Source organism: Pseudochaenichthys georgianus, chromosome 10, assembly GCF_902827115.2.
Source record: "Pseudochaenichthys georgianus chromosome 10, fPseGeo1.2, whole genome shotgun sequence".
Lineage (NCBI taxonomy): Eukaryota > Metazoa > Chordata > Actinopteri > Perciformes > Channichthyidae > Pseudochaenichthys > Pseudochaenichthys georgianus.
Genome location: NC_047512.1, coordinates 16,305,359 through 16,323,934, shown reverse-complemented (window position 1 = coordinate 16,323,934; position 18,576 = coordinate 16,305,359). Strand labels below are relative to the sequence as shown.

Genomic DNA, 18,576 nt, shown 5'->3' with positions numbered 1-18,576 from the left:
TGTGGATAGAGCTTGCACTCATTGATCGGATTCTCAACAATTAGATTTATTTTTGTATTCCTATAGAAATAGAGAAACACTGACCTGACTGTGGGGCACGTTTCAGACTTACTTTGAGAAGTCTATTCAGCTCCATGTATCCATCATTATTACATGTGATAGCCTTGTCCTTGTGTGATGACTGTAAAATATATTTACAGTAGGCTATAACATTTTTACCTGCAGCAAAAGGTGGGTGTTACGTTCCCTCCTAACTAGGGGTACAAAGGGAAGAAACAAAACACCAAAATAACCGGGAGAGAGAAAAAGGAGAGGAAACTGTCTACAGAAGCCACAAAGGGAGGTTTAATTACCAATGATGGACAAGCAGAAAACGGGCTCACCAGCCAACTTGCAAAGAAAATTAAGATACAAATATAATGAAGTCCCACACAGAGACATAGACACCATGCAGACACCATGCAGCCAGAGAAGAAGGGGAGAGCAACTGCAGCCTTCCTCAGGTCCTTTATGGAGGCCCTGATTGGTGATTGGGAGCACCTGGAGGAGAAGCTGCACCTGGAGACAATATAGAGGGAGAGAGAGAAAGACACACACACACACACACACACACACACACACACACACACACACACACACACACACACACACACACACACACACACACACACACACACACACACACACACACACACACACACACACACACACACACACACACACACACACTACGGCAACAGTGGGTTTAAGGCATTTCATTTTTAAAGACACAAAGCCTAAAAAGAAAATCCATTTTAACTGATTATATAGGAATTATTAAATATTATTTGGACTGTTTAATCTGAGAGAATGAATGCAGAATTTCTAATAGAAAATTAAATGATTATCATCTTAGAGCCTTAACAATGTCAATGAGATGTCACCCTATTCTATCATAAAAATATAGATTATCTTTATTAGGAAGACATCCAGTATGAACATTTAAAAAAAAGTATACACCGTGTTTCTGAGGTACACCCACACCTCGGCTTAAAGCGATGCATTTGCTGAACCTTGGAAAAAAATGTTCTGTGTTTTTCTCTTGTTTGGCAAATTATAAGGCGGAGACGAGGGATTTCAAGGACGCGTGGACTTCAATTTAATCGAAGAGGCTGAGAGTGGAGTGGAAGAGTGACACACAGAGGAGAGAAGTTCATTATTCTGCTGAAAAGGAAACCAATGGCTTTCACAGTCACCATGGTAACCGGCCTTTCTTTTGCTGTCAGACCTATGATAAGGTACTTCACAGCATTAAGCACAATTATTGCAAGGTAAAAGGGGAAATATTGCTTTCCAATGCTAATAGATGTTAGATATTGATTGGCATGGTCATTCATATAGAAGTGTGCCCCAACCTGCCTGATTCTCTGTAACCTTTTAATGAAATGTGATGGAGGTGTCGCTGGAGTGATGGATCAGCTGCAGCTTTACTTTAGCTGAATATCAGGAAAACATACTTGTGACAGCAAGATGATGAAGACCGATTCAGCAGAGAAACACTGAGATGAAGTGAGACAACTTCAAAAATAAAACAACAGGAGGTTTTGAGTTTCCTGAACCTGGCTTTGCAATAATATCGATAGTTTTATTGATATTGTGATATGAGAATAGATATTTTCTTAGATTTCTGATATTTTAATATCCCATGAGTGTCTTTTCCTGATTCAATTACAGTATTACCATAAATCAATATAATTTCTTGTCATGTTGTGGCTTTTATTTGCCTTACCCACTTAGTCCATTAGTGATGCTTACAAAATGCTCATTGTGTAAAAAAGGGCCAAAAGCATCAATGATAAACCCTACAGTATCATCTCAATATCAATGTTTAGGTATTTCATCAGAAATGCTATGATATTTGATATTTCTTTCCATATCCTCCAGCCCTAGCTGCATGTGTTTCCAGCTCTTTTGTTGTAAAATATCTCATAACATAAATACTAAACACCCGCCACTTCCCGTCATTAGCATGTCATTTTGTTGTTGAGTAACCCTGCTCACATTCTCACACAATGGCGGGTCGGCCTTGGCAGCAGTGAGGTCAGCACAAAATACAAGTCCAGGCCATGGGGGGGGTGGATGATGGTGGAAGCCTGCTTAGTTAGAGAGAGGATGGAGGATTAGGTGTGTGTGTGTGTGTGTGTGTGTGTGTGTGTGTGTGTGTGTGTTGTGTGTGTGTGTGTGTGTGTGTGTGTGTGTGTGTGTGTGTGTGTGTGTGTGTGTGTGTGTGTGTGTGTGTGTGTGTGTGTGTGTGTGTGTGTGTGTGTGTGTGTGTGTGTGTGTGTGTGTGTGTGTGTGTGGTGTTGGGGAGCAAATTGTTTTAACCCCTATTACAGCAACCGCATGGCGCTTCTCTTATCTAGGCCGCTGCAGCCACTCATTAATATTCCGTACATATGGCAGTGCTTTCTGTATCATTGTCTATTAATGGGAGGGATAATCGCTCATTCAATTATCAGGCAGTCAGCAAAAGACCAACCGTGCCTGCGCACCCCTGGTTCACACAGTGGCACAGCCCAAAACAGAGGTGTGCCAGCGAGAAGGTGAGAGCGATAGCGGGGATTACAACATATTAGCTTCTTTAATAAGTCAGGCGTGGGGAATAATGTCAAGCAAATAGGGATCTGTTGGCGAACACGAAACATGGCTGAACTTTGTAGCAACAAAGCCGAAGAGGCCAGTATCTTAAACCGTCTTCCTGATAGACTTAAAAGTCGCACATGCCTCGCTCGCACATCAGTGTCACAGCCATGATCCTTCTGATGGTTTCAGGGATGCTTTTAAACACTGAAGCGACTCCTTTGTGGCGATGACCTGTGGTCCGAAAAGGCTGTGGAAAGCTGCGTGATAGACTCTGAAGGCCGTGCTAAATAAAGCTTGACCCTGATCTCTGCAGGCCAAAGATCTGTGGAAGTGATCAAATGTGGCGTTCATCCCTGTTGATCTGTGCTTTGTGGCCCCGGGGCCCCGCGCTGCCTGTGTCCCTGCTGCTGGGGCCACGGCCTGGATATGAGGGGGTTACTGATGGTAGTGTGACCTCTGGCCGTTTTGACCCGGGGGGACCTTGTTGAGTCAACACAAGCACGGAGAGAGGGAAAGAGGGAGAGTTGGAAAAGGTTGTTTGATGCACTGAGTTTCTTCAGGAGGTGGGCCAGGAGGGAGTGCAGAACTGTTGCAAGCGGGGGTGTTTGGGAGAGTGTGAAAAAGATAGGAGGTGAAATGTTAACAAAATCGTATAAAATCCGTAGTTTGATAAATGTTCCGCATTTTGAATGAACCGAAGGCGGCTGTGGTTGTGGAGGGCCTTTGTTGGAGGTCCCATTTTCTCTGGCAGAGCAGCACGCTCACAGGGTCAGCGAAGTTACGAAAGTAATTAAAGCTTGGTGATTCACTGCCTGCTGCAGAGAAAAGAAAGCAAGCTGTCATTCTGATTTAGAAAAATAAATTACAATTTTAATAATGGGGGAGGATGGGGGTGCGAGAACGTCTAGAGCCTTGGTGGGTTGGGGGGAGGCGGGGTGGGCATATTGGATGGGAGGAGGGGTCGAGGGGGTTGCTGGCTGACTACTTATCAATAGTTGCAATTTTTTGAAACCGCATCGGTAGTACATTGCGAGAGCACAAGTGCCCTTAAAAAAAGAAAACCCTGGAACATTAACATACTGATTTCATGCGCATGGCAAAGGGCCTGAGCCAATATCAGAGAGGACTCAGCAGTCCTATTGTCTGCTGGGACTCTGGTCCCCTCTGATATGAAAATTCAATTATTTTATAACTAGATCTGGCGCTGCGTTTTGACTGTCGTCGGTAGCGCCTTGCCAGCTGCATCAGTGTGGGGGACCAGAGGCTCCTGATAGCGAGAGGGAGGCCTTTCAGACATTGACATGTTTTTTGGGGACAAGATTGCCTAAATGTGTTGCATTTAAGGGCTGAAAGTTAATCTAATGCACCACCATTATCTCACTCAGGTAATTCCAATACCATTCTCAATCTATGTTTACGCTCATGCACGCACCCGCATGCTCGCACATCCATTCATTCTTCAACACTTTGAATCTGATTCTCAGGCTTTCTGCATCCAAACAGGTAATGTATTTATTTATTTTCCCGTGGCACATATTCTCGGGGAGCTGGGAACTATATAGAAGTTGTTTTCTAAGAGACGTCAGCAGTTTCTAGGTCGTAATTCTGTAGGAAGACACAGAAGAAGACATACGCAATATGAAATGGTACGCAGTGTAAAAATGCTTTTTTTTACTAAAGGAACAGTTTTTCAAGAACTTTTATACTTACGCAATACTGGGTGCAAATAGTCCATACATTCATAGTTATATACTAAGTTACATACCCTTCTCTGTGAAAAATGGACACACATTTTGTACAAGTGTACAAGTTGTTTTGTTTTAAAATGAGTAATTTCCTCTTCTCTAATGTTGCATTAATGCAGACACCAAAACTTCCGAGGTGCTTTCCACACAGACAAACAAGGTGGCCTATTTTCTGAGTTTATTGGACAAATCCTTTCATTACCTCCGTTGCTCATTGTGAGTGTTCTGAGGGGGGTCTGTTAAGATTAGGGAACAGGAAGCAGCCCCCTGGTATGGCCCTCTCTACTCAGACCCCACTGTGTTGTGCTTATTAACCCAGCCTGGGAGAAGACGTACCTGCCTCCCCTCATTAGGCCGCGCTGGAGTATGCGCTCAGCCCGCAGAAGAAAGGAACATTAATTAGTATTCTCCGCAGGGGGAACTGCCATTAGCACTTAATTAGCAGTAAGAGTACCATTCAGCCGGGCGGCCAGTTAGTGTCTAACACAATATGTTCTGTGTCTTTTCCCTGTGTGTCATGGTAAAACGCTGATGAAAGACCTTATCGCTGGTGCATGTGTGTCGAGCTGTGCTGCATGTCCCTTATATTTTATTTGCAAGTTTCTTTTCCTATGCAGCTTATCAGACCAAACATGTCATGTCTTGTTGTGTTTATGGCTTATTTCTGCAGGATTTTATATGTCATGTACACAGCTAAAGTGTAGTTGTGCAATGAAAATATTGGGTTATAGGTTCCTGTAACAATACAACATAAATCTATATAAGACATAAAACACATTTCAATATGACGTGCGCACTAAAAGCTGGTCTTAAGGCACATTGCAGGCTTGTGCTCCAGAGTCAGCGCATCTCTCTAAATTCAACTGTGTGTGCCGCCCTCTCAGTACTGTTGACCCCCATGAGGGCAAACACTGTATTCCCATCTGCCCGAGTTGCTAAAGTGGGTGATTAGGGGATTTAGGTCAACTTTTCCCATTGGTCTCGGGGAAGTTCCTTTTGATCTGCTGAGTAGGCATTCTTCTCTCTTTTCTCTGTGTTCTCTGTCCAGCACCGTCACCAGCGAGGAGGACAAGGGAAGCTGTTAACCCACCTCGGTCCACTCCTCGGCCTCGCCGGTCCTCACTCTCCCCCTATACTCCCCCCACCTTCGGATGGTGGTGGTGGTGGCGGTACCTTTTACTTCCCGAAACCTGAGAGGCGGAGAGCTGTCATTTGCCAATTTGGCCTGAATGGGGCGGACAGCGGATTGAATGTCGTTTTCCCACCAGGCTGCACCATCCAGAGCAGCAGGGGAGGGAGGGGGATACAGGGAGTGGGGTGTAATGCTAGAGTAAAATTAGAGCTTTGATGGCAGCTAATAGTTTGTGATGGGTGGCGCTGATGTGGATTTCCAGTAAGACGCCACAGGTTCCCTCTCTCTCTCTCTCTGCCTTTCTCTGTCCTGCAGCTAAGCACTGACACACCTATGAGATTATGTGGGCCCTGCCTTCTTCCTCAGAGCTGTAATTTCTCCCCGCTCAATGTAATTATACATCTCCGACTGCAGGCCTGCCTGTGTCAAAGGGCCAGACCGGTCTCGTTTCTCTGTGCGCCTTCTTGTCTCTCTCACAGGACGGACAGATTTTGTTACTGAAGTCCTTCAGTTCACATTTGTGTATGAGACTGTAGTATTAGTGCTGAAATAATAACTCGATTAACCCTCATGCTCTGTTCCTGATGCTGGAGACATCAGGCTCTTGTTTACAACCTCAAAAATACACTTTACATCTTAATTCATTATTTAGGTATACCCTACAGAAAATGTTGCATAACTTCTGTTTGTGCTCGCAGAAAGCCAGATGTAAAACATGATGAAATGCAAACAATCTGCCCTTTATTTGAGTTTTAGTTGATGGAACTCTTTAAATACTGCTCCCAATCTGAGTCTATTGGGATGTTGTTTTTTTCCCCAAAACATTTTTTTCTTCAGTGTCTTGATACCTGATTTTAGGGAAGCGTTTACCCCAATCTATCCTGTTCATTAGTCTAATCTTTGTCTATTTTAAAATAATTGATTAATAATTTAAGAACATTTACATCAGAAAATGGCATTTCAGGAGTAAGTATTTGCAGCTTTTTCGATTCCCTTGGGTTTTTGAATTGCCATTTGTTGCCGTTGCTGCATCAGTTTCAGTTTTCAGCAGGCAAAAAGCACTTGTTATCCTTCCATGGAGTTTTTTCATGTGCACTTTGAGTTTACAGTATTGTGATACGTTATGAAATGAGTGAATGTACTTGAGTGTATTGTGCTGGATGAGAAGAGTCTCAGGTATTGCAGTTCTTTCCTTCAGGGGTTTAAAATTATTGGTCCCTGTGGCCCTCTCTCCCGCCCTGCTTCCCCATGAGAAACACGAGGATGCACGAAACACAACACTGGGAGCTGCCTCAGGGAAACACACACACACACACACACACACACACACACACACACACACACACACACACACACACACACACACACACACACACACACACGATGTTTTGATAGCTTCTGAGGCACGAGCGGCACTCTGATGTTCTGACAAATGTAAGCTTAAAGGTTTCTTAAATATCCATATCAATCTGCAGCCTTGTCAGCTTGACAATGACGAAAACTGAACACCATTACCAGCGTCAGGCAGTATCGTCCTCATCAGTGCAACATTAGAGAAATAGATGGCCCTCTGGAAGACAATCCTCTGGACGTTAGCCCAGCCAATGCACTTTGAGAGAATGACTGCACACCTTAGAGATATTTTACTGTTGGGTCTGAATGTTGGGTTTGACACCACAGTGTTTTCAGGTTTAGGGCCTTATGTGTGGATGGAGCTTCCTCCTTTGGTTTTAGAGTCGGAAATACAATATCCTGTTTTAAAAATGGATCTTATTGCATTGATTTCATTGTTCTGCCCTGTCTTAGTAATGCTTATATGCTTGTGACCGTGCGAGGTGATTGTCCTCTTCCGGCTGCACAGAAAGCATTGTACTCTGCTCTCTCGGGATGGGAGATGTTTTGTTTTTTTAGCTCTTTCACACCAGCGCTCCCTCTCGGTTTTTTTCCCCAACACAATAGCCCTCTCTCCTCTCACCCAGCGTGGCAACCCTTTCAAACGGGAAGCTCCAGGTCAGTTTCCCTTGCCAAGTTTTGCAGCCTGCCATGTTGTCTATTCTGCTAAGCTATTTAAAAAATGTTGAATATCAACAATGGCTTTGACTGGTGCATTGTCAACTTTTGTATGAAGCAATCTTGGCTGAATGAGATGGGTCCCAGAGCAGGGAGAGCTCGGCTGCAGTGTGCACTACCACACCAGCGACTGCCCGGCTCTCTCCTCTTTATATTTCTCTGCTGCAAAGGGAGCTGCCATGGTGCTGCTGCTGCCGTCTGAAAGGCCGTGGTTGGAGTGTGTGCTGAGGCTCTGTGCTGTGGATGTCACTGCTATCTTCCAGGCCATGGTCCTGCTCCTGGCCCTGCTGACAGCCAGCTGCTGAAGGTGTGGTGTCTAACAGAGGGATTGGGGAGCAGCAGCAGCATTGGGACCAGTCAGACCCTGGTGAGTTTCCTCAAATTTCTGGCCAGAGTGGGAGGAGGTTAGTAGCAAAGAGAGGAGAGAAGAGGGAGGGGGCGTCCAGGGAGATGGTGCAGGAAGCTGTTTACTGTCTCTGTTCATGCTTTGGTCAAGACATCGTCGGACTTTAGCTAAATTATGTTTTATTAATCACACATCATGTTACCTGTTGGCATATACGTCAATCTGGACAGAATCATTAAAAATGACAACAGAAGAATAACGTTTTGGGATTTGAACCCATGTAACGCACCAACAATGTGCAAAAGTGACAGAAAATCCTGCTACGCCTCTTTTAAATGACAACGCCAAACAGTCTATAAGCGTTTTGATACTTTAACGTTGATGTTCAAACCCCTCACCATACCAAAGGTGTGTCAGATATGCACACTGGATGCATCGGCGACTTTATGCTGAGCTCGGTGCGTTTGCACAAGCGCATACATCTATGTTTGTGTAAGTGAAGAGAAAGATGAAAGCAAGAATGAGAGCTTGCTTCCAGATAATGGTAGCTTAGGCTCTTTGTCCCGCTGTCAGCCAGGAGAGGAGCGAGGCTGGAAATCGCTGCAATGCAGCGGCAACATCTTGTAGGTTTCATTGACATATCAGTCTATGGGGCAATGAGCCGTCGCCTCTGCTGTCCTCTGGTTTGTGTGTGTTCCTGTGTGTGCGTGTGTGTATGTGTCTGAGTGTGTACAAATAGGTGGCATACCAAGGTGTACGTCTTTGTTATCTATGTTAGTGAAAGTTGATATAAGCAATTTTTCTAAGTAAACGAGTGCAATGCTCTGCAAGTGATGGAGCTGCTAAAAGGTTTGAAGAGGCAGTAGCTACATCAAGTATAATGCACAATTTATTTTTGTAATGCTTTCACATCTTTTTTATGTTATTATTATCTTTCATATTGCAAGGTTATAGCAACAAGAGACACTAAAGCTTATATATATAGATGCATTTTCTGTCTGATAGAAACATATTTAAAATGTAAACCTCTTTTAAAGTAAAAGCTCCAGCATGTAATATAATGATATTGGTTTTTCACATTGAACACTAAATCATTATTTACCCTGAACTGATTCTTAACATTTGTATTATGCTTGCTTTGTCATAAACCCTACTATTCTTCATATACTAATTACTTAATGTAGTAAGAAATCATTGAAAGTCTGACTTGGCCAACCTTTTTCAAACACTTACCTGAATGCTCTATATTTTTCCAGTCCCAGAGAAAATAGTAAAGCCCAGTAAAGAGAGCGAAGACCTCCCGGAGGACCTGCTGTCCTCTATCTCACCTCCTCTGAGCTCAGCCCACAGCAAGGTGACTAAATTCATCTCAGACCAGCCCATCCATTACCTTGTCACCACAGTCAGCTTCCCACCTTAGTTAGCTCTTCCCCGCGAAGCCTCTAATGAAATACGCAATAATCACCGCACTCATCTCGTCATGCTCAAGGTAATTAATATATTTAGAGGGCGATGGCTAACTCTTAATTAAATTATGCCTCCTTTAATGAGACCTTGACTGGGGCTACATTTATGACCACTATCTGCTTTATCAAGTGCTCTGCACGCAACAAAGATTTGTCATTTTCTCCCAAATTACAGCCAGATTACACACAATGGTACTCATGATTTATATATCAATTTATGCTTGTTTGTTTCTTTATTTAAGGTTTAATAAATTACCTCTGGTAATTACTTAACCCAATTTTAGCTTCTTAAAAGCCCCAATTTCTGCAATTAATGTGTGGTGCCGTATCGCTGTTACATATTCATTTTGGAGGCGAATACAGATAACAACTTGGTGGCATTAATCATATTACAACATTGGGTGGATTTAATTAATTAAAGTTACACTGCAAATTAATTGTGCATCCTCACAATATTATCTTAAACTAATGAAGGCTTGACAAAGGGACTGTTTCATTTTTTTTTTAAAGAGGCTAGATTAGTGGGATCTCAATTATGGCTAAAACAAAAGAGGGCTGCTTGCTTGGGCATGGCGCAAATCAAAAAGTGACGATTCAGCAGTTTCTTCCAAACAAAAAACTGAGAAAGTTTCCATTGTTTTTGGAAAAACTGAACATGGCAATGATTCAAAAGATACATGGAAAATAATGAGTGCTGTAATTAGCCAGTCAGGCAATAACAGTATTTAAAATGATCTTCATATAGAGGTGCTTGATAATGCCATTCACAGGCGGCAGGCATCTGCTTGCTGACAGGCTGATCATAACTTTTAATGCGGCTGCAAAGAAAGCATCTAGAGGCCTAATTTGAACTGAGTTCTCTTTTGTTGCACGTTTACAGCATTTGGTTTTATTCAGGGTGCATCTTATCCTGAAAACGCCTGCAGAGCAAACCCTTGAATCCGGCAAATTAGATGTAATACAAAGACTCTATAGGATAAATGAAGATTGCAAAGATTAGAGGTTCAAGTGTGAGCTGAGCTTTAGCTGAGGAAGTTGAGGCAGCAGACTTTGTTCCTGAGCAAACACAGAAGTGATCATGTTGCGCTCTAGATGGCTTAATCCAGCCTCGCCAGTGGCTCAGAAGCAAAACCATATTTATTGAAATGTTCTGCCTAATTTAAACTGAATTGAAATTAGCTTTCAATGGATAAGAGGTTATAATTCACAGTAATTTAGTATTTTATTTTTCATTTAACGCATCATATACCAAATGTTTTAATATGAGAGTACCTCCTAATCTGCTAAGTAAACGTAAAGAGTCTTTGTCTAAGAAATGACTTAGAGGAGCTCATAATCATTGTGTATTCATTTTAAAATGCTTCCACTGACGTCCTCTGCTGTGATATAATTTCATTGGCTTTTAGCTTCATTAGTCAATAACCGCAGGAAAAAAGCTTGTGTCAATTATGGGAACTCCAAGGGTCAGTGAGTATATGAATTTTTAACTGCACACTGCTGCACAAGATTATATTAAGTGGTCTTGTAACAATGATTAACCCCGGCAGTGTGTGCAATTTTGCATGCACTTGTGTGTCGAGCATACTTGATAAAATATGTCTGAAATGTGCATCCCTAAATGATAAGCGGCTACAACCCAAAGAGGGAGAGGTGATGGAGTGAAAAACTATTCCCCTTGGCTAAGTGAGATGGAGCAGAGCGTTGGGTGGTCACGCCTTGTCTGCTCATGACAGTGGCGGGTTAAAGAGATTACACTGGGTCTGTGTCAGCAGCCTTGGCCTTGCTCACACAGGAACATAATGAGGAAGGACATGCTTCGCCTGCCGGGGAGAAAAAGAGACTAAAGTTTGAAGCATTCTTCACCGGCAGCTACAGGAGGCAAAACAGCTTTTTGCATGTTGTCTTACAAGCCCAGGTCAATAATCAAGACAGTCACATTCCCCCAGGCAGAACAAGGTGACGGACACATATCACTCCTGGGCTTAACTTCCCCTTCACCACAATGAAAACACAAATTACTCTGCTACAGTGGAGGCAGAAATGTAGCGTTCTCCATTAGCCCTCGAGTTCTCCTGACAGACTTGCAACACTCCACCAAAGCTCTCCTGAAAATCGATGCATCTGTCCTTGTATGTTGTGTTTCTTTTTTGAAGGTTTGAGTGACAGTCCCTCCACCTAATGATTGAACGTAGATGCTTTCACTGCCTCTGATGGGCCCACAGTAAAATCTGATCGTCAGGTTGCATCCCAACATTTGGTGAGTTTACTGCCCGCTTCATCCCTTTCCATTGTCTCTAACTTAAGCTACAGCTGCTCTGTGGTGCAACAAATGGGGGACATGATGACAGGCAGCAGTAAGAATCCAAAAATGTCCTGATCAATACTAGTGAGTAAATAGTATTCACACCATCTATAACAAATCAATTAATTTTTTGGAGGTTTTCATCCAGACCCAAGTTGGACCTATTTAGTAATACAAATCTTTATTAGGGAAACTTAATTAGATATAAAAAATCAAGGACTTTCTTGTTTTTTTTTCTTCTTTTGTTTTCTTCCCAAATTGAGGTTGTTCTTTATTAAAAGTTAAACATAAATATATGCAGTGCAGAGGGAAAAATCATTTTCATATCATTATTTTTTGGAGAAAAGTATTTTATTTAAAAAATGTTAATGTGAGTAAACTAAAACTCACTTTAGGTGACTGTCCTAAAAGATTTTATGCAGTCTTTAAGATGCAAAGTTGCATAAATTCAGATGTACCTGTTGCTGGACTGGCTAATATATATTATTCTCTGAACTGAGCATCCAGGAATAAAATAAATGTTTGTCTTAAATAATGGTTTTTATTCAGAATTTCTTACCATACAATTAAGAACTGATGATTAAAGAGTCTGGAGTAAAAACCCTAAGACGGTCAGAGTAAATGTTTCCAAAGCCATGATTCTGCATTACACACACGCATTAAACACTTTTAGCTATTTTTGGTTCAAATATGTCAAATTACCATCATCAGTACTAGCCGTGCTTTGTAAAATAAAGAGGTTATAATAGCATCACTTTTATTCCTTTAAATGACCCGTGAATATTATTTTACCTGTGTTGAACTGTGAGGACGCAACCATTCACGCCGACACAATGGGAACAGCAGACCGTGCGTAAATTGCATCTTCATTTGCATTCCTGGTCCAAAAATCATGCAAATCTTAATGAGACAGTCTCCATTGTGGCTGTAATTGAAAACCCATTCTTTGTTAATTACTGTTTCTCAAAGGCCTTGTCCGCAGTCACTGAGCTGAAACAAAAAAGTTATTGATTCTGCAGGTCGTGGAGTTTAAAATGGACGCGTAAAAATATTGTTGTTTATTGTGGGTTTGATATGCGATTACGATAATAAAAAATATCTTTGTCCAATTTGGAAATTGTTAAAAAAAGAAGGATAAAAAACTTGTAAACGCAGTTTATAACGATACAAAGGCAATAAAAAAGCCATAAATTACAAGCACTTATTTGCAGCTGAATGGCAGACATGCAACGCCAGTGTCTAGTCGTATAATATTAAAGTTGAGCGTATTTTGTCCGTCATTAATTCAAATTGTCTGACCATAAAGCTCTATTGGCCGAGCAAAGGATGCGGACATGCAGAGAACTCAACTGTTTTCAAAGGTGGGATTAATGGGTTTTTTGTGTCGAGCTCAATGGATTTTAATTCCCTTAAAGCTCTTTGCAAATATAACTTACATTTTGGTTTGTTTTGTTTTCCAGGCCCAAAGGCCAGAATAAGACCCTTTTTTTCGACCAAAAAACCCCTTTTGTTTTCTGCGAGTCCTGCCAAACTGATCCCCCAGATTGAATGATGTTTAGGCATAAATATTTAATTCTAACACGCCATTTGATTCTTATACTACTGAGAATCTGAATCATTACGAACAAATACTTAAATGCAATGGAATTCTCCTAAAAAATCAATGGTTTGAGAAGAAATACATGCGCAATTCATCCATTTTTATAAAGATTAATTATCTATCGAGCAACAAGCAGATTATATCCTCCCATCAAGACATCCACATTTCCCCCAAAATTCAACAGTGGGATCCTGCTGCCGCGCGCCCTGAGAGCCCCTCTGGGCTGTCAGGCTCGTTGAATCAGAGCAGACTGTGCTGGTGGTCCTCCGTTCCTTAATTAGGAAATTAGCTGCACAGAGGCCCTCATTACCAAACTCCGGGTTACTCCATGGTGTTTTTCTCCCCTTTCTCTGTCTCCCTCTCTGCTACCGGTCAATTTCCATAAAAAGATTACAAGCGGATCAGTATTGAGATCTGCCCAGATAAACAAATAACTGGTCCCTGAGAATAGATGGCTGCTAATTGGACGTTAGTTTTATTGCTCTTGCTCTGTTTGCAACGCCCCATTGAACGCGAAAATGAAATTCATGGCGTGATGTCTCTTTTCAGTTGATTTACTGCAACTATATGAGGGATTTAAAGCTTTCCCTCACAGTAAGATAACACATCGTTTTTCTTGATGTGGTCTCATTTGAAACAAGCATCTTATTTGTACTGTAGGTCTTTTTTAAACCCACAGTACAACTTTTGTACAAATAAATGTTATTGACATTCGAAAAACATTCGTAATTGTATATTGTTGTATTTTTTTAACGGTAACTTATTATTGAAATGAAATAATGATGTTATCGGTTCAATGTTAATTTAATAAAATGCAGCTCATTGCACCCTTGTGTACGATCTTATCCTGGATCAGTGTTTTCCAGGTGGACTCCGTTTTTTGCATTTTAACATTTGCTCTCTACAACGGTCATATATTTATAATAAAAAAAGACTGGGTGCGGTCCCTAAGGTAATCTGTATCTATAATAAAATGCACGAGTCTTACTTTTCAGATTGCAAGCCCCGGGAGGTGAAGCGCTCTAAAATGCACATATAAACCAGCAGGATCCCTGCAGAGCTCGTCAAAAATACTGAGGTGTTAATAGTGGTTTTCGATGGGCGATTCTCTCATTATCATTAGCAGGTGTGAGCTTTGCCCTGTTGGGCGATCGGTTTCTGTGGGGTTTCAGGTGGTTTGTAAGCAGACACATGCAAATGAAGGCCACTCCATGCTAAACATTTAAATAACCATCAACACTGCAGAGAGAAAACAAGTCTGCAAACAGAAGCTGACACTCGCACGAGCTGCCTGTAAAGAGTCCCAAAGCAAACTTTCCCTCAAGGATTAAAGAGATGGCCCGTCCCCTCCACAAGAGGTCGTTGATGTATTACAGTTTTGCTTTGTGGTGCCTGATCGCTGCAGAAACATCCCCGTAACGTGCCATTCATTTAAGTTTAAAAATGTAAGTGTATGTCATCTAAAGCATGGTTAGGTACATTTATAAGATCATACGGTTATTATGAATTGCTTTTAAAAAAATCTTATTGGATTTATACTCCATTGATTTATTATTATCATCTTTTAATTTCAATACATTTAAATCTTATATCCCTCCACATAGCCTATGACATTTATTGGAAATGGATTGATTTAAACCTCTCGGCAGGTTGAAATCATTACATTTGTTTTTCTTCTTGAAAACATTTATGGTTCAGCGTCGAAAGAGGCGAAACAACTCCTGGGGAATAGACACTTCAAATTATGTTTTTCTCGTGAATCATGGCCATCTTTAAAAAAAAACAAAAAAACTGCACGTTGACGGGTTTTACAGCATTTCATTCCTCAACATAGAGTTTTTTTGATGTTGGCAAAAAAGATAATTGTGAAATTGTGATTAAAGCAACACAAGCTTCTCAGGCGGCACATGAGAGGGTTTTTCTGCTGAGGGCACATTTATACTAATATTGCACTTTTAACCTGAAGTATTGGAAGTCGTTTTGGTTTGGCCTGTTGGGATTCGCCTCTGTAATTAATTTATTGGCATTGATCCTTCATGACGTTGTTTCCCTGCAGCCTTTACTGCATACTGCATGGGACTCATACTCATTTTCGTTTTGGATCAAGAATAACTTACATTTTCTACGTTATATTTAAATGTTTTATTTTACGTGTTTGAGTCTTCCAGATTTGTTTAATCTGAGTCCCAATTGTGAAAAAATAAACGTTTTACTAGAACCTTGTTTCGATGGAAAATGTTTCCAAAAACAAAGTTAATCACCAGCATTTTAATACAACTTTTCATCTAGTTTTTTACATTATAAAGGTTGTAAATCTCTATCAGGTTGCTGAGCTGCTGTTTTAAAACTTTACCTCTCCCTCCTCCTCCTACCAAAACACAGCGCTGGCTGCTCCGGTTGGTTACACGGGGGATATGTGAGCTGCGCGCTGATTGGTCGCCGGCCCCTCATTGTCATGCTGTCAATCTACATCACATGGTCCGGCCACTAGGCCTATTAACACATGCGCTTGGCGAACAAGTTTACAGACTTCTGTTTAGAGCCGTGCGGGACAGAGCAGCTTTGAGAGCAGAGCAACCAGAAGCACCTGCAGACACACTTGCCTCTTTGGGCACAACTTTTTTCCATCTTCTTAGGAAACTGGTCAGTACCTCTACCTCTTTGACTTTTGACGCTGTTTAGTGAACTTTTTTTGTATTTGCCTGTGAGTGAACGCTAAAAGCCGCCAGAATGTACAACATGATGGAAACCGAGCTGAAGACCCCGCTCCCGCAGTCTAACCAGGGGCCGGGCGCTAAGAACAACAGTGGCACCGACCAGGAGCGTGTGAAGAGACCCATGAACGCCTTCATGGTCTGGTCCCGGGGACAGCGGAGGAAGATGGCTCAAGAAAACCCCAAAATGCACAACTCTGAAATCAGCAAGCGACTCGGTGCTGACTGGAAACTTCTGACCGATGCTGAAAAGAGACCATTCATCGATGAGGCCAAGCGTCTACGCGCCATGCACATGAAGGAGCATCCGGATTATAAATACCGTCCCCGCAGGAAGACCAAGACCTTGCTCAAGAAAGACAAGTATTCTTTGCCCGGGGGACTGTTGGCGCCAGGAGTCAACTCCGTCAACAACTCGGTGTCGGTGGGGCAGCGGATGGACGGTTACGCGCACATGAACGGCTGGACGAACAGTGCGTACTCCCTCATGCAGGACCAGCTGGCCTACCCTCAGCATCACAGCATGAACAGCCCCCAGATCCAGCAGATGCACCGGTACGAGATGGCGGGGCTCCAGTACCCGATGATGTCCTCGGCGCAGACCTACATGAACGCAGCTTCCACGTACGGCATGTCTCCAGCTTACACGCAGCAGACCTCCAGCGCCATGGGACTGAGCTCCATGGCGTCCGTGTGCAAGACCGAGCCAAGCTCACCTCCACCGGCCATCACATCCCACTCTCAGCGGGCGTGTTTGGGGGACCTGAGGGATATGATAAGCATGTACCTGCCACCCGGCGGGGAGAACGCGGAGCATTCCTCCCTGCAGGGCAGCCGATTACACAGCGTCCATCCGCACTATCAGACCGCAGGGACTGGCGTCAATGGCACGCTACCTCTCACCCACATCTGAGAACAACAGAGAGCAAAAGACTTCAAACTTTAAAAAAAGTACTTCGGATACTTGAACTTTTTGGTTGCTAAAGAACAATTTTATCTCAATATCTCTTGAGTTGTCCATTCGAAATGAATTTGAAGTGGACCGAAACTTAAGGTTGAGCCCATCAGAGTAAATTGCATTGCAAAGAGGCTTTTTATCACAAGTATAAGCAATCAACGTATGTAGGAGAATTGTACTTCTATATTTTAATTAATGCCATATTTTCTCTCTACGAAAAGGCATGTGGCCTCATTAAGAGAGGCTGTTGTATTTCAGAAAAGCTGGATGGAAAGTTGCTTCATAAATGTTTACACTTAATTTGTAGAATGTCAGTTGTCTCGACTGTGTCCACATTTTCTAGTCTTTTTATTTTCTCCCCTCATGACCTATAGGTTAAAATAAATGTTAAGACTGCGGGTCGCAAACGCAAGTTTTATTTATAGTATTTCTTTTTCTTTATAGCTTGTGAACCCGATGTTTTTGTCACGTGAAAAATGTTCAAATATTGTTTTTGTAAAATGTTATTTTCTGTGATGGTTTTGACAGTGTCATGTTTACTCATTATCCTGAACGAAAAGGTTTATTTAAACTGACGTTTCTACATATTTTAAGACCATCCTCTATTCTTAAATGCTGAATAAATTTGTATGAAACATAATTTGTGACTCCGTCTTTTACTGTGTAATGAGAGGAAATGTGACCTTGGGTGTTTTTGAAAGAAATTGTTGTACGACAAGGACAAAGACAATATGTAATATTCACAAGGATAATATTACATATTAACCCTAATACAATACATTTTAAATGTGTTTGCTCACTACATTTATTTTATAAAGAAAAAGTACAGTGATATTTTTACTTTGGCAACACATCAGATTTTCTTAATGCAAAGAAATGCTATACAAATTATTTGGTGTTCTTATACCTTTTACAAGCCTTATAGGATAGTGGGACAATTATAAATTCCCTTTCTGGACTTGTTTACAAGTAATAATTGTTTTTACATGCATTTAATATGAAGTAAAACATTTTATGTAATTCTCAGGCCTTTTTAAAATGTTATCTGACATTTCCGATAGATACTTCTTTACAGAAACTTTAGGTTTGGTATTGACATTAAACCAAGGGTGGTCTTTTACTTTTCCCCCTTTTTAATTTCTTTCTTAATTGGTTAACAGACTGTATCTGTCTTTGCCTTATCAAATTGTTAAACTTTTTCATTCCCTATAGTAACCCAGTGCACTGACTTATTTCAGTATTTACTTGGTGGAGAGATTTTAAATCCACAGGTTGTTTTTGCTTTGCGGCTTCAGTCATATAGTTTGTCGTATTTTAGAATTTGGTTACAATATATTTACTTAAAAAAAATGAATGCTATAACCTATAAAGCAAATAGACAAGGGATGAACAACCGATCACTTTACATCTAAAAGTTTGCAAACTCAAAAATGTATAAATATATCCCATAAATCACAAGAGTCGCCATCAGAAACATGTTTTGAAAAGATTTATTAACTGATTTTGTATTTCAGTGCTGAAATAATCATTTGTGACTTTCTGTTGGGCATGGAAAATAATCAAATAAACTACATCAACCATCAATAGGCATTTTCTAATGTTAATAAGATATTTTCTCATT

The 18,576-nt window shown here is 41.4% G+C and overlaps 1 protein-coding gene across 1 annotated transcript; it reads left to right on the top strand.

Annotated features, from left to right (window-relative positions):
• The first annotated feature begins 15,785 nt into the window (after positions 1 to 15,785).
• sox3 (SRY-box transcription factor 3) lies at positions 15,786 to 17,595 on the top strand. Its single transcript, XM_034092159.2, has one exon. The coding sequence runs from the start codon at positions 16,014 to 16,016 to the stop codon at positions 16,908 to 16,910; it is 897 nt and encodes a 298-aa protein (XP_033948050.1). The 5' UTR covers positions 15,786 to 16,013; the 3' UTR covers positions 16,911 to 17,595.
• Positions 17,596 to 18,576: the final 981 nt, after the last annotated feature.